The 22715-nt window shown below is 41.1% G+C and overlaps 2 protein-coding genes across 5 annotated transcripts; one reads left to right on the forward strand and one right to left on the reverse strand.

Moving 5' to 3' along the window:
- Positions 1-8483, reverse strand: pum3 (pumilio RNA-binding family member 3). Of its 2 annotated transcripts, none has more exons than XM_003977298.3 (18): positions 8407-8483; positions 7040-7107; positions 6746-6961; positions 6169-6355; positions 5664-5739; positions 5403-5496; positions 5249-5315; positions 4816-4990; positions 4576-4679; positions 4100-4178; positions 3917-4015; positions 3315-3368; positions 2843-2923; positions 2595-2737; positions 2275-2497; positions 1551-1638; positions 1236-1326; positions 1-759 (listed from the first exon to the last, which is right to left on the reverse strand). In XM_003977298.3, exons 1-18 carry the CDS (start codon positions 8424-8426, stop codon positions 630-632), a joined length of 1995 nt encoding a protein of 664 aa, XP_003977347.3. In that variant the 5' UTR covers positions 8427-8483; the 3' UTR covers positions 1-629. The 2 variants fall into 2 exon arrangements, with proteins under 2 accessions (XP_003977347.3, XP_011616753.2); XM_011618451.2 differs by having other exon boundaries at positions 8390-8454.
- cfap44 (cilia and flagella associated protein 44) lies at positions 7447-22612 on the forward strand. Of its 3 annotated transcripts, XM_029837910.1 has the most exons (35): positions 7447-7491; positions 8982-9064; positions 9182-9326; positions 9461-9623; positions 10026-10128; positions 10204-10420; positions 10563-10677; positions 11106-11270; positions 11483-11638; positions 11719-11766; positions 12155-12254; positions 12541-12635; positions 12714-12923; positions 13410-13517; positions 13668-13820; positions 13953-14147; positions 14277-14419; positions 14490-14757; positions 15283-15338; positions 15582-15744; positions 16175-16305; positions 16403-16623; positions 16970-17114; positions 17304-17481; positions 17604-17845; positions 18442-18697; positions 18797-19000; positions 19623-19809; positions 19896-20006; positions 20175-20305; positions 20402-20518; positions 21233-21434; positions 21756-21916; positions 22024-22158; positions 22336-22612. In XM_029837910.1, the coding sequence occupies exons 2-35, from the start codon at positions 9004-9006 to the stop codon at positions 22471-22473; spliced, it is 5223 nt and encodes a 1740-aa protein (XP_029693770.1). In that variant the 5' UTR covers positions 7447-7491; positions 8982-9003; the 3' UTR covers positions 22474-22612. The 3 variants fall into 3 exon arrangements, with proteins under 3 accessions (XP_029693770.1, XP_029693771.1, XP_029693773.1); XM_029837911.1 differs by lacking the exon at positions 7447-7491 and having other exon boundaries at positions 8581-9064; positions 16973-17114; XM_029837913.1 differs by lacking the exons at positions 7447-7491; positions 8982-9064; positions 9182-9326; positions 9461-9623 and having other exon boundaries at positions 10549-10677.
- The last annotated feature ends 103 nt before the right edge of the window (positions 22613-22715 follow it).

A 22715-nucleotide genomic window follows, 5' to 3' on the forward strand; every position in this document is an offset into this window, starting at 1 on the left:
TTTTTTTTTTTTTTGTATTTACTGCATATTTGATCAATTTATCACATGGTACAAAAAAGATTGGCAGTTTGTTTGCTTCACCAGGATCCATCTTAGGTTCCAGCTATTGTTTTATATTTCACTCTGATTTATGTGATGAAATTTCACCAGTTTTCTGTCAGACAGCCTCTGGAAACGTGAAGCTCATGTTTCTGATTAAATATTAACACATTTCTGAGCTTTATTTTGAAGATCCACTCATCCATTGAAATCAATACAATACACTGAAATTTTAACTTTTTGCAGCTTTCCGTGACTTAGAACAAAGACTTGAATGATAAAAGAAACCGAGTTTCATCCACATCTCACCGGTAAAGAGGGAGATGTGGATGACTGAACATCACACCGGCTACTGTACTAATGCATTTCCGACTGAAATGAGATTTGTGCTGCCTATTTTAAATTGAACTGTCTACATGCATCTTGGGTTTATCACTTTCCCAGACAAAACATTTAATCTTCACACACATCCACTTCAGTCCTCTTATAGACAACTTCAACAGGCCACAGTCTCACAGGTGTTTTGTTTCAAAAAAAAAAAAAATAAAATAAAAATCCGTATTTCACGACGTCGGTTTGCAGTTAAGAATCTACTTGTTGAGATTCTCCAGTAGGATCTCGGCTCCTTTGTTGTTCCTGATGCTGCTCAGCTCTGATTTGATGGACTCCAAAGCAGTCTTCACCTCAGCAGCCACAGATGTATCGCAACTATTCAGAAGGCTGCACACAAAACAGCATTTATCAGAAATTCACTCATGTCATAAAAAAGGCCTCATTTCAAATATGAGGCAGAAAATATTGAGTGGATGTTATCATGCACATTTCAGAGGGTGGAAATTAAGCTCAGAAGGGGCTCCTCCTTCTCTGCAGTCACTAGTGGGCGAGATCTCCATCTTGATCGCCCATTTATAGCTGTCAGTTCAGATCAGCTTACTTGTGATACTTGATTGTGTTAAATTTGATAAGGAAGTAGATTTAAAAAGATGTTTTTGTGGCTAGATAACAAGTAGTGTTCCAAATGAACTCCTCTCAGCTGCATAACTGATCTACAGCTACTGGTTAAGGCCCAGAACAGAACCTGTAGTGGCTGTTACATTTGTAATGGTAGGTTACAAAAGGCAACATCCCCTGTTCAACGTAACCACAATCACAGTGACAAGCGTTCAGAATCAAGCGGAGATCAACCAGAACCTGACCTGCAGAGCACCATGGCCCCTCTGTTGGCTTTGACCCAGCTCTTCAGTATGTCTGTGCCCACTGTATCCACCAGTATCCTGCTGAACCGCTCTGAGATGTCCACAGGAAAAAGAAGCTCATCAGATACTTTCTCAGTTTTTGGAGCTACTGCTGTCCTTCTGACAACATTGATGTCTCAGAAAATTATCTTTATTCTCAGGGGCTTTCATGGTTTAGTGTTTCCTTCATTAAATTTGTGAACTATAAGCTGAGAAAAGAAATGCACATATGTTGGCTGGTTCTTACTTGTACCAACTACACAGCGGTATTTTTACCTTCCTTGCCAGCCTCTGCCAGTGTTAGGTCCTGCTCGATGAGCCATTTCAGTACCAGGTGCCCAGCAGGATGCTCTGCCATGTGCAACTGCAACACAAATCCACAGTTTTGAGTGAGAGTAAGCTTCATTCACATGAAGAAGCTCAGATGGCTTAGATCTAGCTTAAGCCTGACTGATGGCAGCTTATTTTAGCTCCCTTTTTCACTTGCTAGTTCTCATCTTTTCTTCTCCAGACAGGCTCGGGGATTCAGAGAGCCTGACTTGACCCCACCCTCAGCAGTCTAATGAATCCCTTTATTCTTTTTGCTGAATATCAGCCTTTTCCTGATGTCTCTCTGTTATAGGAGCATAAAGTATCTTCTTTAGACCAGCTTGGCCTTTAAAGGCTCCATGTCTCAGTGTGTAGCTGGAGCTTGATGGACTTTCTTAGTTGTTCTGAAGCATTCTTTAAAAACAAATGAATCTCCCCCCTTCACGTACAATATTCTTGCATGTGAAGCCCTTTTGTTCATAGAATTGATGACTGAATGTTTCCTTGTATAGTAATTTTAGTTTTGGGGGTATTAGGTTAAATTCACTAGTGAAGAGGAACTTTTCACCATGCCATTCAACTGCTCACTCCTCATAACGTTCTGGAGTATTCAACTGTCAACAAGTGCTAATTGGTATGGAACCAAAAGTCTCAAGGTTTTGATGAATCCTGAATGTTCTGGAAAAGTCACCTCGTTATTGGTTCCTCCTGGCACCAACTCGTGATTGGCCAATTGAGCTACAGCCGTCATAGCGGGCCGGAGGTCCCCGCAGGCCGATGCCAGGATGTCACTCACGGTGACACTGGTGGCCTTGTCTGTGACCATGGTGTGAGCGTTGTTGCAGAGGTAGTCCAGCAGTGCAGGGGAGACCACGTCCAGCAGCTCCTTCCTGCGAATGGCTGCGTCCTTTTTACTGAGGAGAGCACAAGAGACGTCACTTTGAGCATTTTAAGACATCAGTTGTATGCTGCATGTCTTTGCCAGCCACATATCTCTTCTTTGATGGTTACCTGTGTGCATTTCCATCTCCTTGCTGCAGCATCCTGATGATCTCTGGCAGCAGATGAGCAGGATCTCTGGGGCTCAGCAGATATAACAAAACCTTTTTGCCATATTTGTTAGTGATGACCTCATCCAGAGATGACAAGATCTCCTGAAAATGAGATATGATAGTTTCACCCATAAATTAGCTTTCAGCAGAACAAGTTTATTTGCTTCAGCTGTTTCAACATCTTAAACCACATGACATCAGACTTACTGAGAGCACGGCCTGTTTTACCAGCTTAGTGTCGTCCACACAGTCAAATACAGCCAGAAGAACCAGGTGACCAAACTCCCCCTGTGATCAGGTCCAGTTAAAATTCATTAAACATGTACGATCTAACAAATTAAAGCTGGTTCAAAGCTCATTTAAACCCCCCTCATACATCTGTCTGTACCTCCGTCGGATCTTGGTGTGTGGTGTGTATGTATGTTGTGGACTGTGACAAACAAGTCAGTTGTGTTCGGGGTCTGATCTGTCACGTGACCCTTTCCTGACTTAACTGCTGCAGTATAATTTGAAACTTGAATGTGCCCTGGGGGTTGAATAAAGCTCTTTGTGTTGATCTTTGAATCATGCGATCCACTGCAGCTGGAGCAGAACACACATGTAAACTCTCAGATGCAGTGAAAAGGTCCCCAGGATGAGTCATGAATCCACAATTCTTTCAATGAGAAATAAAACTCACAGTGGCGAACTTGACCATGTATGTCTTCATCGTTTTGATGATTACTTTTCTGTCCTGAAGCACAGAACACACAACACACACATTAGGCCGGCATCAAGTGTGGAAAGTTACAATCAAGTAAAAGCTGACAGAAAAATTACAAAACGTGAGATTGTGCCAATTTAAAAATGTTAAATGACCTGTTATTAAAGGGGACATATTATGCAAAATTTTGGTTTCAGCGCTTTAGTGCATATATTTGTGCCTCCCCAACCTGTAAGTGGGAGTTTTCACAGCGAATTCAATGTTTTGTCAGCTGCAGCCAGAAAATGTCTCAAAACGATCTGTCTGAATTCCCCCTAAACTGTTACGTCCTGCTGATGAGAATATCCCACACACACACTCATTAGCATCTAGAGGAAAACACAGCCAAACCGGCCGAGAACTGAGAAACTGCTGTGTGTAAAATCTAAGTGTGCTCATGAATAACATTTGATTTACACATTTAGGATGTTAACGTGCAGAAAAGAACCAAAATATATCCCCTTTAAGAAAACTGGGGAAAAAAAGTGGGATAAAGCTGTTTTGTTTTGTCCCCAAAGATTTTAACGGACTGTTTGTACCTTGGCTGTCCCGTGCCACAGACAGTGCATGGCCACTCGTGCTCCATCATGCGTGTGAGCCATATAGACGACCGACTCCCTGATGGACTCTATCATCTCCTGCTCACGTTGCAACAGACACAACAGTCAGATTTTTCACCACTTTTTTAGGGTTGAAAACAGAACAGATGACACATTACTCACCGTCCTCTGTTTGTCAGGAGCAAACATGAAAAAGTCCAAAAAGACTTTGTGGACCAGAGAGTGTTTGATCACTTGTTCTCTGCAAGAAAATAGCAAGGACTCATTTTACAAAACTACACAATAAAATCTCAAAATGAATCAGTCAAAATGCGGCTCTTTGAAAAACAGACTTGCTGTCAAACATTGAGTAATTCCAGTTACATGTGCACTTTGTAGAGTTTGTTTAAAGAAAAGAATATCAATCAGAAAACTATAGGGTGCGAATAATAAACTGATATTTTGATAGACTGGAAATGCCACATTCAAATCAAAAGGAAGGGATGAAGGAATGATTTAGTAAAAAACTTATTTTTCTCCGGTTTCTCATTTTCAGGACAGCAGTTTAGAATCAGTGTCCCCATTAAACAATCATCTCCACTGCTGTCAACCTGTTTATTTCCCATCTGCATTAAAAGTCTTTGGTTGTCTCATCTTACTTTTGGGCCATGGGTGTGAGAATCTGCTTCATTTCATCGATGATGCCATTTAACTTGTCTGGGTTTCCCTCCATGACTTTCTCTATGGTGTTGCACACTGTCGACTAACAACAATGAAATGTTCAGTCAGTCATCAAGCCAAGAGGAAGAGCAAACGTCACCGGCATTGAATGTTAAACATTAACTCTTGACATGAGACAACTGTACTACACATGAATCTGAATCTACACACACACACACCTTGCAGACAGCGAATGTGTTGCCGTACAGCTCCTCTGTGAGCATGAGTCTCTGTGCGAGTACAGCTTTGTCGTTGTAGGCGTACTCGATGATGGAAGAAGCTGCGGCGTGGCGAAGCATTGGGCGCACTTGACCTTTAAAACACTGCATGACAGTAGCGACAAGCTCCTTGTTGCTAGGGATGGAAAACCGAGGATGAATAAAGAGCACAAATTACGACGACGGAACTGATTGATTGAATAAAGAGCACAAATTACAACAACAGAACTTAAGTCCAGTCAAACTAAAGAACAGCTGCTAACTTCCGTTTTGGTCATGTCCACACAATCAAATTTCTGGGACTTATTTCTACACATGTGGAGCAAACAAGAAGCATGTGAAAAGCTGGAGGAAGAGGATGAGGAAGAGGAGGAGAAAGACCGAGTTAACCCACCCATACATCAGCAGTTTCTTCACCACATGGCTGCCGTACTGCGACTTGGATAAACCAATGATGTCGTCTGTTGAACACAGTAAAACTGGTTTTACTGAAATACTCAAATACCAGACAAATGTGGAGGCTGAAGCAGTTAATGCTGCCTGCTGACCTTTGAGCTCCTCAAAGACGACTCGTCTCTGCTCATGGCTGCCAAACTGAATAAAACACTGGAGCACCCGAACAGAGTCATGAGCAAATGCCATCTGGAGGCAGGACAAGAAGATTAGAGGCAAGATATGCCCAACAATCCTGCATCGACGTAACATATCATATAGGAGGCATTTGAAGAGCCCTGAGGACAAGTGTAGTATCCCTGGTTCTAAGTGTCAGATTAATTTGGCCTGATGTCGGCAAGAAGAGAAAGATTCACCTGTTTCACCTTCCCATGAATCAGATCATGAAGCTCCATCATCAGCTTTGTCTTGGACTCTGTATCACAGTCTTTTCTGTTGACACAATCATGAGCAGCAACATTTAAAAACCTATCTATACAGTAGACAGAGAATTGTCATCCCAGACTGCTTCTAAAGGTGGTCAGGGATTCTCCCAACAAGTGTGACAGTCAGGTGTCAGCTTTGAAACTTTCCCTAAGTGCTCTTAGCAGAGAACGTCTGAACATCTAAATTAACAATAAAATCCAAGAATACACAAGAACAAGTTGAAATAAAGATGAAATGTAAAGACAGGAACAACAGGAAGGTGCTCAATTTGGAGTTTTTGTTTTTGCCATTGCTGAAATACAAAATTAGAAAGGCCAATCTAGAAACACTGACTGTATAAAACTGCACTACAGTGCAGTCTACAGTGGAACTTTTACATCAACCAGCTTTGTGTGTGTGCACACAGGAGTGCTGCGTGACAGGGAGTGAGTGTACCTCCTCAAGGTTCCCCACACTTTTTTTGCCTGACAGATGATCTCAAACATGTCCTTCCTCTCCATCTGCTGTCGGTTCTTCTTCAGCTCCTTCTTCCTCTGCTGCCTGTTTAATTTCAGCTCTTCTTTTGTCATCTCCTTCATTCTTGGCTTAAAGTCACCTTTCTTCATCTTCTTAGCTGCTGGACCTGCCCACACACAAATGACCACTAAATTATCCACAGCTGATTAAAGCCATGTAGAAAGGAACCTGCTGTTCATGGTTGAGAGTTAAAATGACTCAACTTGATTAAAAAAGCATTTCAGTCAGAGCTTGTATTGTCATTTAGTTTTTAACTGTGTTTTAAACTACAGCCAGGATGGGGTAGTTCATGTAATTGGGGGAGGGGAAGATTTCAACATAAACTGTACCATAGCATACTTTATGTAAACCTTTAAAATTGTATCTATGATTGTGTAACTATGTTTAGTGTCATGTTGAAAATTAGATATGAATCCAAAGAGAAGACACAAGAAGGCTATTTTAAAAGCAAAAGATTCAGCATTAAGGAAAATTCTGATCAGCAAAGTAAACTCACCTTCAGCTTCTTCTCCTCTCTTTGATTTCAAGGGAGGCTTCTTCCTCTTCTGTGATTCCCCATCAGTTTTAGAGCTAATGAAGCGGTTTTGTTTCTTGCCATTATCTACAGGCTTCCATGACTTGTTCTTTTTCTCTGTGCTGTTGAAGGGTTTGTAGGGTTTCTTTCCACCTGGTTTACTACTTGGTTTCCCACCAAATCTGGTTGCCTTGGAATCTGGACAGATGAGACATGCCCTTTAAAAATGGACTGAGAATAGTCTGGGACATCCATCATGTAAATTTGGGAACTCACCATTAACTTTCTGGGTAAACTTCTTTCCTCCTTTTGGAGAAAATGGTTTTCTGGTCTTGGAATCCATTCTAACGTACATCCCACAGACAGAAAGATGGAGGAGCAGTGGAGAAGACAAGTAGTTAAAAACACATCTAGTGAAATTCTGCACATTCTCAATCATACAAAAAACAATTTCCACAGCCTGCAAAAAAGTGTCTGTATGGTATTTGACACATATGAACAGTAAAATTAAGTTTCATTTGAAAGTTTAACAAAAGGAAGAATGTCAGTGATATATTCATTAATGGCACAATCTAAGAACATGTGGTCTCAGCCAGTATTTTTGACTTGTTGATCAAAGGGAAAGGTGCTTTGATTCAACCAACGTTTGATATTCGGATGTATTGTAACTCACATCTACATCACTTGTATTGATTCACTTCCACCAGTCATTGATAGGAAAATAGAAGGTAATATATTGACGTCAAAAGCTGTGATCCTCTGCATGAAATACAGTACAAAATGTTGTTACTTGGGGGTATAACGATAACAAATTGTGTGACCTCCAATCGTTCCAATGGGCGCAGAAAAATGCAAGTCCTTGCTGAAACCTCCAAAAGCCACAGCATTCCGGGTCAAGCTGCACATTTTGATTTACTTTAAATGCCTGGACGGCAAATGGTTGAGCTATGGCACTGGTTTCAGCAATGTCACACAATCCGTCATCCAAAAAAAAAAGAAAAAAGGCTTTCTAGTCTTTGCCTCCATTGTAATTGTCCCACAAACAGAAAATCAGTTGACACCACTAGAAAGGTAAATAGTTACAATAATGCAATTTTATATACTCTCGACCAAAGACTCTGTAGCATTTGAAGCATTACGGTAGTTTGGTTATTACCATATTACTGTTCAGAATGTCAATTAAAATTAAAATTATAATATATATATATATATATATATATATATATATATATATATATATATACACACACACACACACACACACACACACACACACACACATAAGTATATGTAGTTTTATGAACATATGGTTCTTTTGTTAATAGAAGTGTATTTTCAAATCATTACAGCGAAATTGAGAGCTGTGAGAATTACTGCAACTACAATCAAACAGTGATCAGTATAAGTTAATTGATTTAACCGAAATTTAATTCGATTGAAGTTTGGTTTGCTGTGTTGCCTCCAGATAACTAGCAGAAAATAGCTGAGCATTAAAGCATAGCATTATAAAATTCCTGTTAACGAATAACATTACACAAACATTACGCAACAAGGTCTTTCTACCTAATTTACATCGATAATTAGAACAATAACATTGTCTTTAAAATATATATTGGTGTAACGCACATTTCAGACACACTCACGTTGTTTCTGACAATCCCATGCGTTCCCCGTCGCCACAATTTACGGTAACAAGCAATCCAATCACAACTAATCCCTCGCTGCCGTAAAACGTTGCTGTTGCTGCAAATCGTTACTTTACTACTTGGAAAATGTTTGTATATGTGATGAAACAATTTGAATCGAGTTATCAGTGTATTATCAGTACTGCTTCATTAACGTATAGAGATCATCAGTAGACTCTTCGCTAATGTGTAGCAGACGCATTTATTTACAATATGGAATTAAATACGTCGTTAACACAAAACGGGATTTCGATCATTAATTTGATAAGAAACCGAGCAAATCAATGACGACTAATATTGTTTCTTATTTTTAAAATAATTTTTTACTACAACTGAAATTACATCACAACTTATAAGCAACTTTAAAGAAGAGAACTCCATTACCCAGCAGGTTGTGCTGCAAGTTCTCCTAGCAACGATTCAGGCCATAAAGAAACACTTGACGTGGAAAAACTAACGACGATTCAGATAAAAATTTAGAAAGTGGAAATTATTCTGAAATTCTGAAGCTGTTTTACATACATAAATTTAAGCACCCGAGGTCTTCGTGGCAAAATGGCAGAGGAAGCGTCAGCATCTGCGGATGAAGAAACCGTCTCATGGGCAAATGTTGAAGGTAGTAAATAGCATTTAATCATGTTCACAAGGTAGTTAAATTATAAACACATTTAATTTATTTAAGGTGTGTGTTCCTACATTTATATGACCCGTGTTTGTTTCCTCTGGCAAAAAGGGAATGAAAATCCAGTGATGGAGGAGGCAGGAGAGGAACCAAAGAAGCAGCTCCCTGCAGACATGTACTACAACTATGAGGAGCTTCACTCCAAACCATTTGTCACAACTGATTCTAAAATCTCTGAAAACCTCCTGTTCCTCTGGTATCTCACAAATTATTATAATTACTGTTACTGTCATTATTCCTGTTACCAGTCTATAGTCAAACACATACAATGAAACAAGTTTTCCATCTTTATTTGATCGAAAACGAACCTCATGTGTGTCCTGTGTTCAGTCACTCCTTTGGGTATGACAGTAGACGTCGGGCGAACCTGCAGCTGCTAGATGAAAAAACTCTGCTCTTCATAGCCGGAAATATACTCATCCTGCTTGATGTACATTCCAAGAAGCAGAGATACCTCCGCTCCTGCAGCGGGGGAGGAATCGGCGCCATTGCGGTAATATGACTGCCAAACAGCACTATATACATTCCAGGAATATGCAACGTATCTAGAGCACATACATAATACTAGCATAATGTGATGTGGCTCCTTTTCGCAGTCAGTATTAACATGTAGAAAGTGTAAATGAGATATTGAAAGAAGTCCAAAGGTTAACTGGTAACAAAATGCATCAAACAAATGTGATTTTTCTTTTTCAAACAGTGCAAAATGATCAATGAAATATTGTGTTAATTACCTCAAAACTCCAATGTTGTAAGGTACAATGAAGATTTTTGGTAGCTACAGTCCATAGCTGGTTATTCTAAATAGTCTAACACCTAGTGTTTTATTGCCAGTACATGCTTTGTTGCTGTTATAAATGTAATTGTTATTTTTCTTCTTTTTTTGCATCTCAAGGTAAACCCCACTAAGGATTACTTTGCTGTGGCAGAAAAAGGAAAGTGTCCCAACATCCTACTCTATGAGTATCCCTCGTTACGAATTTACCGAATTCTCAAAGGTAAACAGGATACACTTTTAGATTTGTTGTGCATTTTGTATTTTCATATTTTTCTTGTATTTGCTGTCTGTGTAGAGGGTACAGAGCGTGCATACAGCTGTCTGGATTTTAACCTTGATGGAAGCCTGCTCGCCAGTGTGGGAAATGAGCCTGATTTCATGTTGACGCTGTGGATTTGGAGGAACGAGCAAGTGTTACTGAAATGCAAGGCCATTTCTCAGGATGTGTATCGAGTGAGCTTCTCCATGCACCACACAGACTCTGTGACGTCAGCAGGCTATCAACACATCAAGTAAAGCACTTTTAGACGTTATCCCTGTATTAACGTGCTATCATTTTAAAATCACAAGAATAACCTTCCTGCACCATATTTATGTGCTGTAACTAGAAGTGATACTGTGTTTTACATATCTCTTAAAGATCTTTTTTGCTAGGTTCTGGAAGATTGCCAACACATTTACAGGTCTTAAACTGAAAGGCCATATTGGACATTTTGGGAAAATTACAGCAACTGATATTGAAGAATTTGTGGAACTTCCCGATGGAAAGGTCAGTGCTGTTCTTACAGGTTTGGTTCATAGGCAGAAGGTCTTAACAAAACAGTATGTTCATATATGCAATGAAATAAAGGTAGTGTTCTGTTGCAACCAGCAATAAAACCACAAAACCTTCAACTTCCATATTTCAACATTGTATAATTAGGAATATGAAAGTATCCATTTCTGAGTTTGGGGTGTGGGTTGCAGTTTTGAACTAAATAAAGACTTCCACAATAATCCGTAAAATACAAACATGTGTCAGTAGTCTGTATATTAGAGCTGATACTGTAATACCCAGATGTGGTAGAATGTCAGACAGAATATATCACTGCAGCAGTGAAGGGAATAATCTGCAAGGTATGGAAGAGAAATAAAATTGGCGTCAACAAATGACGACAAGGTCTTCGATTCTAACGAGATTCGCTGTTGATCTATCAGGTTTTGTCTGGCTCTGTTTGGGGCAACCTGCTGCTCTGGGATGGTAGCAACATCAAGGCAGAGGTTTGCCGCAAGAATGGACGGACCTGCCACGCTGGGGTGGTTCAGCCATTCGCCCTAGAAGACGGACAGTTGATGACGATGGGTTCTGATGGAGTGATCCGTGTAAGAGAAACACACTTGGATTAAAGGAAGATAACAACAACATTAATAATAATACTCGAAGATATGTAAAATTCTATCAGATGCACATCTTTTAGTAGGTTCTTGTTATGAAACTTTTGCTGATATGAGTATAACAAGTGAGGAAAGCAGGAATTTTTGATTGTCCATAAGTTGACGGTTGTACCTCAGCATGATTTTTGTTACTCCTGCAGATCTGGGACTTTGACAGCATCAACTTTGCTGATGTTACCAGTGACAGCAGCAAGTTTGAAATGGAGCCCTTAAATGAGATGCTGCTGGGTCATAATGTGTCTCTCACTTCTATGGTGAAGAGCCCCCAGCCCAATTCTTTTGTCTGGTTTGCTCAGGTCAGACCAGTTAAAGGTCGCTTATTTAAATCATCTTTGGAGAAGATGTCTAAACTACTGTATGTGATTCCACACTGTAGGACTCAAAAGGAGCCATCTGGAAGCTGGATCTGTCATTTACCTACACAGTAAGTATAGAACTTTAGCACATTTGACCAAGAGTCTAAAACCCCAACCCAGGAAACTTTCATGCCTCCTTCTGTTGTTAAAACCGTACTGAGATAAATGGATCACTCTGGATTAAACTGAAGATTTCACAGGTTGCAATTTTTAGATTGCTTTCCCTTAACAGGGAACACCAAAGCTTCTGTCCTCTATTTTTAGATAAACTAGACAATTCCACAAAAACTGTGACAGTGTAAGTCTGACCCTCCATTTTCGAGTTAACGCCTCGTATGTTCAGAATTCACCCACAATTTACCTTTCTCCAGATCTTTATGTGTGTGTCTGGGTCCAAGTTCTAACCTTCATAAGTGTTCAGGATTGGCTGATGTATTGTGTGTTCTAATCATGCAGACTCCTGATCCAGAATGTCTGTTTTCCTTCCACGCTGGACCAATCATGGGCCTGGACGTGTCATGGGAGTCACACCTTATGGTTACGATGGCACTGGACCGTAAGATCATTTTAAACCTTCTAAGACACACCCCCCACACACCAACACACACACACACACACACACACACACACACACACACACACAAGCATGCACAGAATATAGGGTCTTAGCCAAACTTCAATATGACTCATAGAAAAGGTTTTTGAAAAGTATCTTGTTACAGCAGTGAAAGATGCAGAAGCAACAGGGAAAAAGTCTAAAACATAAATACATGTAGCAATGGACATATAGATAGGTGTGATAATGGCTCAGGATGTAAACAGCTCGTGTAATCTGCCCCCAGATTCTGTCAAAATATTTGACTTTATGGCAAAAACTGAGGTGACAAGCAGTCGCTTCAACCAGGGAGGAACTACTGTTCTCTGGGCTCCACCTTCAGTAAGTCTGAACATGTGTCACATTACTGCTACTGTTCAAGTATGACAGAAAATGATAATGAATTAAGTTCTTTCTTAGGTGGATAAAAACGGAGGCTTACTGGTAACAGGCTTTGAGGACGGGGTGGTCCGCTTGCTGGAACTGTTCAATCCTCAGAAGCTGTACAGGGACACTGGGTTCAGTCCAACAGAAAATGCCAAACTTCAGCTTAAACAGGCATTCAAACCCCACAATGCCCCTGTAACTGCTGTTGCATATGAGCCAAATGGGAAGATCTTAGCTACAGGGGTGAGAAGCAGCATTTTTCTCTTTTGAAACAATGGATATTCTGACTAAAACATGAAAACATAAAAGCAAAGTGGCTGAATTGGAAAGCACAACCTAAATGTTTGATATAACCAATTGAAAATAGCTTTTCAGTATAAATCCCAATGGACATACTGTAACATTGTTAGTGAAGGAGTCCATAATTGGGTTAAAAATACATCCAACAGAGTGATTACAAATCATTGTTTAAGTTGCCAGAAGGACTTTGCTACAGACTTCACATGGTCATCAGCATCCTTGTTTCTTTATCAGGGTATTAAAAACTAGTTGTAGAGTCACGCATTAAAAACGAGCATAGTGCATCAAATACAGCTGGCTGAAATGTACCCTGGTAGTGTGAACCATAAGACCAATGAATGAATACCATAAGTATTCATGGGTCCAAAATGATGGCACACTATACAAAGTGATGGAGCCATAAACGTTCCCAAACCTTTTCTCTCTCAGAGCTCAGACAAGACTGTATTCTTCTTTTCTGTTGGAAAATGTTACAACCCAATTGGATTTATCCATGTTCCTGGCCCAGTGCGGAGGCTGGAGTGGTCCTCATTTCCTGTAAGTCTGTTCTGACATTCTCTCCCGGAACTTTTATTTTCAGCATTGGTGCCTTTGCAGATGTAGTCTGCTTAATCAATTAATTAAACACTGAATTCTTTAAGTTTTTCAGAAAACAAATGATTGATTCAAATATACAATTTTACCCAGAATGAAAAAAGACTACTCATCCTGTGTCAAAGTGGACATGTGGTTGAAGTCCACAGTCCAGATCCAAAGCTCATGAAGCCGTCCAAGTCTTTCCATCTACCTGAACTAGCCAGAAGATTTTTCAGGTTCAGGAGCATCAAATCTCGAATTGAGGTCAGGACGTGATCTTTCTTTCACTCTAGGTGTTTTACTGTCTCTTTAATGTCTTATTTTTCCTTAACTTCATCACTTTATCAATGTTTGAAGCAGGAAACTTCATAAGTGTGGACCCTTTATGTGTTTCAGAGAGAGAGAGAGATGACAAGACGGCAGACTGCAAAGGAGAAGAAGAGTGAGAGAGATAATCAAATGAAAGACTCAGGACAGCAGGACACGGAGCACGAGGAGGAAAAAGAGTTGCCTCGCATTTATATCCCTGAGCCTCCAAGTCCACTCTGCTGTGGCCTCTACTCAGAACCTGGCCAGTTCTGGCTCTCCATGGTACACACACACACACACACACACACACACACACACACACACAGAGCTATTTAACCATAAACATGCCAATGAAGAGAGATGTAATGGGAAAAGTAAGCTAAACTGCTTTCTTTTATTTTTTCCAAACAGGGAGGATTTGACTCAGGTTATTTGTATCATTGTAAGTTTTCTAAGGCGCAGGACAAGGATCCAAACGACCAGGAAGATGAGCCATTTGACTTCCTGCCTGTTGACAATGGGGACAATGATCCCATTTGCTCCATGTCCTTCAGGTAACAAATCAGTTTTAAATCAATTATAAAACCTGACAGTAACGTTGCGTAATGTTTCCCTATGTTACAGCAACAACAAGCAGATGCTGCTTTGTGGCATGCATTCAGGCTCCATCAGAGTTTACCCACTGCCCCCTGGGGACCACAGCCTAAAGTCCATGCACGCATACTGGGCTCTCAGTGTCCACGATAACCAATACGGACACTTGCAGCATATTCTCAGTAGCTACGATGACCAATTTGTACTGACTGCAGGTGATGACGGAAACATCTTTTCCTTTAGTCTACTTCCTTCAGAGGAGCTACAGAGAGGCCTGGCAAAGATCCCCTTACCCAGGGTCAGAGCGCACACACCCATTATTCATTCCACATTCACCACTTGTGCTAAGGGGCCTGGAGCTTCTCTGTATCAGCCTGATAATAATACAGGAACCATATTACAGCACAGACATACGGCTAAAAAACAAAACTACACATACTTTCATAGTTATCGTGATAGTCATAGAAACCAGTTAATCAAAATAGCATGCTCCAGGAAGCAGCATCTGAAGGGCTAACTGAAGGGAACTTCTTCTTTGTGATATTTAGTTCCCTCCCAGAACTCCGTCATCTTAATTCCCCTTAGCTTTGATTGTGCATCTGTGTGACAAGAATGGAGACCTCTACAGCTTTATTATATGTCTCCCCGTGACACAAGTCAGAAATCAGTGTAAAGTAAAAGAAATACTGTTAATAAATAGCTTCACTGGTTCACTGAGGTGTACAGATAGCAGATATGTCTCAGAATTGGTTATCAGTTTAGTTAGTTTTGTTGCAAGAGTCAGTATAAAAAAATTAATCTTCTCCACACATGGTTACAACAGATGCGGCAGGACAATGAGGTGGTCCCTCAGGATATTGATGACACAGCAGCCTACAGGTGAACCTCATTCTGTTTAGTGAGTCTTATATCCTCCCTCTAATTTTCCTATTTGCAAGTCTCTAGTTGAAAAGATGGTGATGTGCAATGGCATTTGCCAGGAAAAGGCACAGATTTTGTTTTGTTCCCATTTTGGACTTTATCTTGAACTGTATTCCATTTTAATCTTAACATGGTCTGTTTATTTCAGCATCACTTCTAAACTTGATTGGTGTTTCTCCCCCCATTTACTTCTCCATCCAGCATAGAGACAGCTAAGCAGAAGGTGGAGAGGGACAATCAGCTTCGGAAGGCGGGAGTGAAAGTTTTGAAGAAACAGAAGATAATAATTGAGCTTCAAAAGAAGTTCAAGCAGTTGCTGAACCTCAACCAAAGTCTGCCAGAGTGTGTTCGCCTGAGTCATGAGGTACACATACTGCCGAAAAAGTAACGCGCCTGAAAGCATCATTTGCAATGTACTCGAATAAATCAGATTGCGTGTCACTACCCTGGTAAAGATATATATGCAGCGAGACACCACAAATAGTACTAGCAGATGAAAAAGAGGCAGTAACCAGTACATCAAGAGGATGTGTTTCAAACCAGTGACGGCAGGATACTATTTGTGGGAAGACCGAATTAGATGTATATATATATATACTGTATATATATATATATATATAAAACCTCACCTTCAGCAGCAAATGCAGTCAATCCTATCAACTTCCTCTATTAACTGACTACATGTGATCAAAAATACAAACAAAACAAACAAAAATCTTTTAAGACCCTATATTCTGTGCATGCTTGTGTGTGTGTGTGTGTGTGTGTGTGTGTGTGTGTGTGTGTGAGACCAGGCTTTGCACCATGATCAACATTTCAGTGAGCAGGCAGAGAGAGTGATGGCTCAGCGTGTGGAAGAAGTCAAAGAGCAAATGAGCTGGGAGTTTGAGCACTGCAGCCTTGGACTCAAGAAACTTCAGGACCGGTACTCAGCTCTCTCGCACACACACACACACACACACACACAATCATATAGACACACAATGGAATTTCCCTTTATCATAGAAGGATTTTTTTCCCAGCTTCAGAGACTCTCTCTCCCCTGTGGTCACTGTCGGGGCTATCTGCACCAATCGCAAAATCTTCACCTTCTGTATGCCAGAGCTTGTTGATCCTTCACTACGACTCAGAGCAAACAGCAGTGCAGCTCCACCGGATGAAGATGAGGATGCTGATGCTGCTGCAGCAGCAGAATATGGAAAGCCCAAAACGGAGCGGCCTAAGGACAGAGCTGAATTGGAAGGTGGGGAAGTACTTTCCCGCTTTCTTACCTGTTTTTCTTCATCTTTAACATTTTGATTGGCAATTTTTTTAGTCTCTGACTGGCAATTTTGATAATGACCATTATACAATCAGGGAAGGTGCTGTGGCCTTATTGAATTGTAAACACAAATGCAGTCCAGTCCACATATAAGAACTCAATGGGTGGTGTTCTGGAAATTTGAGCTTTTTTCTGAGAAGGGATTAAGACTTTGTTCTTAAGGAAACAAGTTTTCAGTGAGCCTTTTATCAGCCAGTGCAACTAAGAATAAAATAAATGCCTGTTGCTGCTTTCAAGATGACTGTTTTCACCCCTTTATGTTCTTCAGAAGATATTGTGCTGCATCCTCGGGTTGCTCGTCCAGCAGGCATAAAATTGGCTGACAGGCAGGTGGAGAGGCTACAAAAGGCTGCAGAGAAAGCTGAGCAAGCTCAAGCTAAGATAGAAAAGAGGAGACAGGAATGGGCCCAGCTGTGAGTGTTGTGTTGCACATCATTATTTCTGGAGTCATGTGGTTTCTTTAGTGGCTATATTCTTTCATGCATGTTTGAGTCCATTTATAATGCTGTTGCCTATGAGGAGGGGCTACAATGAACTGTTAACATAATCTTTGACCGTTGTGACACTGATGTTGATACATTGACAGAACTTTGATGTCTCAGTTATGCAGAGAAGCCAGGTGAGGATTGTGAGGATCCACAGGCTGTAGAAGCCATCCGAATAGCTATGGAGACCATTGGAGACTTAAAGTTAAAGTCAGCCAAAGATTATAATGTGCCAAAACACCTTAGGATGAATCCAGAGGGGAAAAGAGAACAGCTGAAAGCCCTGGAAGAAACGGTAGAGACACAGACGGACATACTTTGACATACTTTACGTTTGAATCATTAGCATAGCCCAACTGCAATTCCAGTAGAAATAATTTATAGATATAAAAATGATCTTTGACCTAATTCCACCAGATTCATGAAAAGCAGCTGGCGATGAACAGAAGGATCATTGCCCTGCGGGACTCCAAAATTCTCCTGGTGTCCCAGTTGCGTGAGCAGGCCCAGCAGATGCAGGAACTCCAGTTGCATCTACCGGCAGACCTACACCGTCCGCTACCACCACTGCCCACAATCATACCTGCGGAAATTCCAGAGAAGAGGTTGCAGCCCAGCAGAGCCATCCTGGATCGGTACCAGTTTCTGGCAGAGCAGAGGTACGGGCAAGGCAGGCAGCAGCAACCGCCTTCAGATAGAAACTATAAAAACTTACAACAAAACCAAATGATTTTGATTTCAGATGTAAGAGTGTAAAATCATTAAAAAAACCACAAATGACAGGATGCCCAAAACAAGCTTCATTGTAGGCAAATGAAAAGAGAAATGTTTCAACCTGGATGTAACAGACGTATCTGTGATCTTTTGACAGTTTGATCCATTTCTATGCAGCATATAAGCTTAATGGTGCTCCACTGTGTTTAGTCTGAACTCTGGGCTCAACTATTTGACCTGAGTAGAGGATCTCAGAGCTCTACATGGTTTACATTATATCAATATATCAATGTATTGTGAAAATAAACCACAATATAGTTTGTAGACCAGTGGTCCCATCGTAAAGCCGTTACAGTGGTCCAGCCTATGGGAAATGAAAGCATGGATCAGTTATTCCTGCTCATTTTGCAACATAAAACCCTTTAATCTGGATCTGATATGATATTTGGATGCCTGAGTTAACCCAAAAATAAGATCAAGATGGAGAAATGAAGGAGCAGCTGGTTGTGACATAATTAAATCTTTATATTTTTTCTTTTAGGTCTCAGGTGACGAAAGACCAAAACAATCCATGTTTATTGGAGCAGTTGGAGAAAGAGTTGAAAGGAGAGTCAGCAGAAGAGGAGGAAGAAGAGGAGCAAAAGGAGGTAGACGGCACTCCTACGCTCTCAGCTTTACATGAAACCATAGAAGGAGAGACGGTGGGAGAAGAAGCCAGGTCCAGGGAGGTCCAGGAGGAGTTCCAGAAAGTGACCCAGATGAAGCTGCAGTATGAGCAAGACTCTTCCCTGGAGCAGGTCTGGCTCTCTGTTCTTTATGTCTTAATTTATTAATAGAAGAGTAGAATAGTGTTTCAGTGTGATGAATGATTTGTGAGCGTGCTTTTCAACCTTCAGATGGAAAGCTCAATCCGTCAGTTTGATAGAGAGCTACTATTGCTGCACCGAGAGAAGCTGCAGCTGTATCCACAGCTGAAACTGGCAGACCTCTATCAGCTGACACTCTACCAGGAGCTGCTGCTCCTCAAGGAGTTCGAGGGGAGGGAGGAGAAGCTGCAGGAAAAGCTCAACGTGTGCGTCAAGGAAGAGAACAATATCACAGTATGTGACAGATTCAACACCACATGTCTTTGTTGCTGCACTTGAATATTTTTTAATTTTTAGCAAACATAAAATGATTTTTTTAATATTAGACATGGAGTTATATAAGATTTACCATTTACAACATTTCTGTTTAGTATCTCATACATCAAACAGATCCCTCATTTTGTTCCTTTTGTGGTCACGGGGAGGGGGCACATAAGGGTGAAGGCAGGTCCCCCCCCCCCAGATGAGTCATCATTTCATCGCAGGGCCCTATATGAGCATTTGTGGGTTCGGTACCTTGCTCAAGGGTACATCGGCAGTGCCCTGAAGGTGTTCTGGCACCTTTCCCTACTACTGGAACACCTTTCATGTTCTATCCCCACTGGGGCTCATACCCAAATCACAAAGCTCTGATATCTGAATGCAGAGGAAAACCTTTGTTGAGGCTTCATTCTGAGTTTCTGTTAGCATTAGCTTTATCCTTTATGTTCCACTGTCTATTTTTGTCCCATCTCCAGGAATTAAAAGTTTGTGTGTGTGTGTGTGTGTGTGTGTGCGCGCGCGTGCGTGCATGCGTGTGTGTGTTTGTGTGTGTGTGTGAATGAATGGTTATATCCTCATCTCTCTGTCCTAACAGTCAAAGCTAAATGCATGTTTAAGAGAGCTGGAGATGAAGCAAGCAGAGGTGATCAAGATGCAGGAGAAAGAAAAAGCCCTGACTGAAGCCTTCCAGGAAACTGTGGCCGACAACCCTTTTGAAGAGTTTCTGACCAGAGTCTTCAAGAAAATGGTTAAACGGAATAAAGAAAAGGATAGAAATGGAGGTGGGAAGAAGTGGCTTCATGCTGTATTGTGTGCTGCTGTGTACGTTCCTGCCTGCGTCTTTCATCAGCCTATCATCTGTTTACAGAAGACGAAGACAGTGATGAAGACTCTGATGAAGACTCTGATGACTGGGATGATGACTTTGACAGCAGTGAGGAGGGAGAAGCACCCCTGAGTGACAGTGTTTGTCCCCAAGGTGCATTAAAAAAACAAAAACTAAATGTTGGCCAGGTTTGCTAGGACGTTCATGTGAAATCCCCCAAATCTGTTATGACCGAAACTAACAAAATTATTTTCTGTTCACTTTATCACATCCCAATAAACCCAGTGCTGGCAAGTCCAAATAACTGTTTTTGTGACTCAGGCTGTGATCCAGAATTGTTTGAGAATACGCTGCATCTGCGTGAGCTCCGCCTTGACCTGGAGGAACTGTTGGCAGAGAAGAAGAAGGGTGCCGAGGCTCTGAAGAAAATGTGTGACACAGTCACTAAGAAGGTCTTTTTTTCACCCTCTATCAAATTATCTCAGCTCCCATGTTCCTCACAGTCTGGTGGGTCTCACAGTGACAGTTTTTTTGGGGGGGGTCTGCAGGAGAAAGTGGTGAAGCACAATCGGAAGGCAGCAGAAGAGAGCTTAGACTTACTCAACAGAGAGAAGCAACAGAAAATGAATGAACTGGATGTGGTGGTCCCTCTCAAACTGAACCAGGTAACCAGAACCTTTGGAGTTCCAATGTTAATAAACCTGAATAAAGACAGTCAAATTCATGTCAGTTCAGAGTTTGAGGGACAAGCAGTACATGGTGGAGCCTTTGTAAACAGGCATGTTGTGTGTCTGTGTTCCGGCTCCGACTGTGACTGTGCTCCACTCACCATGTGTCAAAATCCTGCAGAGTCTAAAAACTGGTTTTGTGTATCAGTGCACACACTTATTATTATGTGTGATTTAGTGTAGCACAGACATAGGTCCAAATTTTAGGAAGTGTCTCAAGAGTACAGTATTGTTGACCTCATCTGGTCTTCTTAACTGCTTTATCCCTTTTGGGATCAAGGGGAGGGGGCACATATGGGTGAAGGCAGGTCCTCCCTGGATGAGTTGCCAGTTCATCATGTGAGCATTTGTGGGTTCAGTACCTTCCCCTACTACCAGAACACCTTCCATATTTTGTCTCTACTGGGGCTTGAACCATGAACCCTCCATTTCTCAGCCCGCTTCCCGACAAACTGAGCTACACCCACACAGACTGCACTACACCCGCCCAGACTGAGCTACCACTGCCCAGACCGATCTCCACCTGTTCATGTTGATCATTTTTGTTAATGTGAATTTTGAAAATAAGAAAAAGAGAAGTTTTGCACTAAGTTTCTTTGGGCTCATTCCCAGTTTTTATTTTCTCTTTCTTTATCCTCCATGTTCTACAAGATTACCTTTGGCACTGATGGACCTTTAACATCTGACCTGGGCCAAGCACTGATGCTGAATATGACAGAATTGAAAAGGTTACAGAGGCGAACCAAAGAGCTTCAAGAGGAGATTAAAGGACATAAAGCTTCGCACCGTCAAGCTCGCCACCAGCACATCAAACTCATTAAAGATCAGAGGGACATGAATAATCAGATCCAGGGTAAGAACATCTGAATCTGGATCCTGGCCCACCATCCAGCAACTGGCTTCTAATTAAGTGAAGGGGCTCAACAGTCGACATCCTGCATTAATTGAAGTTTTGAAAAAATGTTGTTGTTACATTTATGAGTTATTAAGGTTTAAAGGTCGGCTACCTCAGGCATTGAAAAGTCACTGATAAAGAATTGCTTTAAGCTCCCCCCCATCAAGTGGGTGACTGCCACCTGGAGTTTTTGAACAGTTTCACATTCTTCTCATTTTTTTAATTCTTGTTGTGGCCTTAATTTCTGTGTTTGTGTGGTGTGTTTATATGTTGCCTTAGCACTGGAAGAGAAATGCTATGAAGAGATGATGACAAAGTTTGGGAGGCTGGTGGATCTGGAGTCTCTTCAGACGCTGTCAGGAAACCGAAAACTGGAGGAGCTCCGGCAGCTTAAACTCCTTCAAGAAACTGCTCATAACAACAAAATCAAAGAATGGGATGTGCGCTGACCTGTGGTTACTTGTTAGCTTAGAAAAAAAATAACAGAAAAAAAATGTAATTTAAGGATCAGTTTATAATTATTGTTGTATTTGGATCTCATGTCCAGACCAAGGTAAGAGAGGAGAATCAGGTTATGTTGGAGGTGATCCAACGTAACACAGAGCTTCTCCAGGCCAGCTCTCGACTCATTGAAGAGAGGAGAGAAGTGGATGAGAAAATGAGAAAATGGCAGAAAGAAACGGTAACATTTGTGCATCTGATTTATTCTTTTTAGAGAAGGTAAAGTGTGGTACAAAGATTAATGAACCATAAATGTAGTTCTGCTAGAGATGTTTGCATATGCACATCCAACTGTCTTATTCACTGTTGTGTCTCTCCAGATATGATGGGACTTTAAATCTTCATGATTCTGTTCTAGGAGAAACCACTACGGGATTCCCAGAAATTTGTGGATGAGGAAGAGACTCAGAGACTTCAGCAACTCGTGGAGACTCTATCACAGAAGACTGAGTCTCTCAAAAGAGAGATTATTCTCCTCTCTGCTCCTGATCAATGATGACACCCTCTGCTGCAGACAAGTCTTCTCAGCCTTCCCAACAAGCTTAATAATCTTAATGCTGAATCAGCACGGCCATGGTCGCTGTTTTCTTCTATGAATAAATGTTCTGTTAAATTGTTGAAATAGGGTTGGAATGTAAAAAAAAATCTGGTCTTGTTTATTCACTAACAGTTCTTAGCATTAGTGTTGTAAAAATAGTTAAAAGAACATAATGTTTGGTTTTTTAACCAAACCTTTGG

The sequence above is a fragment of the Takifugu rubripes genome, chromosome 6, assembly GCF_901000725.2.
Source record: "Takifugu rubripes chromosome 6, fTakRub1.2, whole genome shotgun sequence".
In the NCBI taxonomy this organism is placed as follows: domain Eukaryota; kingdom Metazoa; phylum Chordata; class Actinopteri; order Tetraodontiformes; family Tetraodontidae; genus Takifugu; species Takifugu rubripes.

What these genes read in the sequence shown, in the direction of transcription:
- cfap44 (XM_029837910.1), top strand. Translation starts at nt 9,004, where the DNA reads ATGGCAGAGGAAGCGTCAGCATCTGCGGATGAAGAAACCGTCTCATGG. An exon ending in ATCTGTCATTTACCTACACA is followed by an intron (nt 11,767 to 12,154) that starts GTAAGTATAGAA and finishes CTAATCATGCAG; the next exon opens with ACTCCTGATCCAGAATGTCT. An exon ending in TGACAGTGTTTGTCCCCAAG is followed by an intron (nt 20,007 to 20,174) that starts GTGCATTAAAAA and finishes TTTGTGACTCAG; the next exon opens with GCTGTGATCCAGAATTGTTT.
- pum3 (XM_003977298.3), bottom strand. Translation starts at nt 8,426, where the DNA reads ATGGGATTGTCAGAAACAAC. An exon ending in ACACATTCGCTGTCTGCAAG is followed by an intron (nt 4,680 to 4,815) that starts GTGTGTGTGTGT and finishes CATTGTTGTTAG; the next exon opens with TCGACAGTGTGCAACACCAT. An exon ending in GGCAGAGGCTGGCAAGGAAG is followed by an intron (nt 1,327 to 1,550) that starts GTAAAAATACCG and finishes TGGACATCTCAG; the next exon opens with AGCGGTTCAGCAGGATACTG.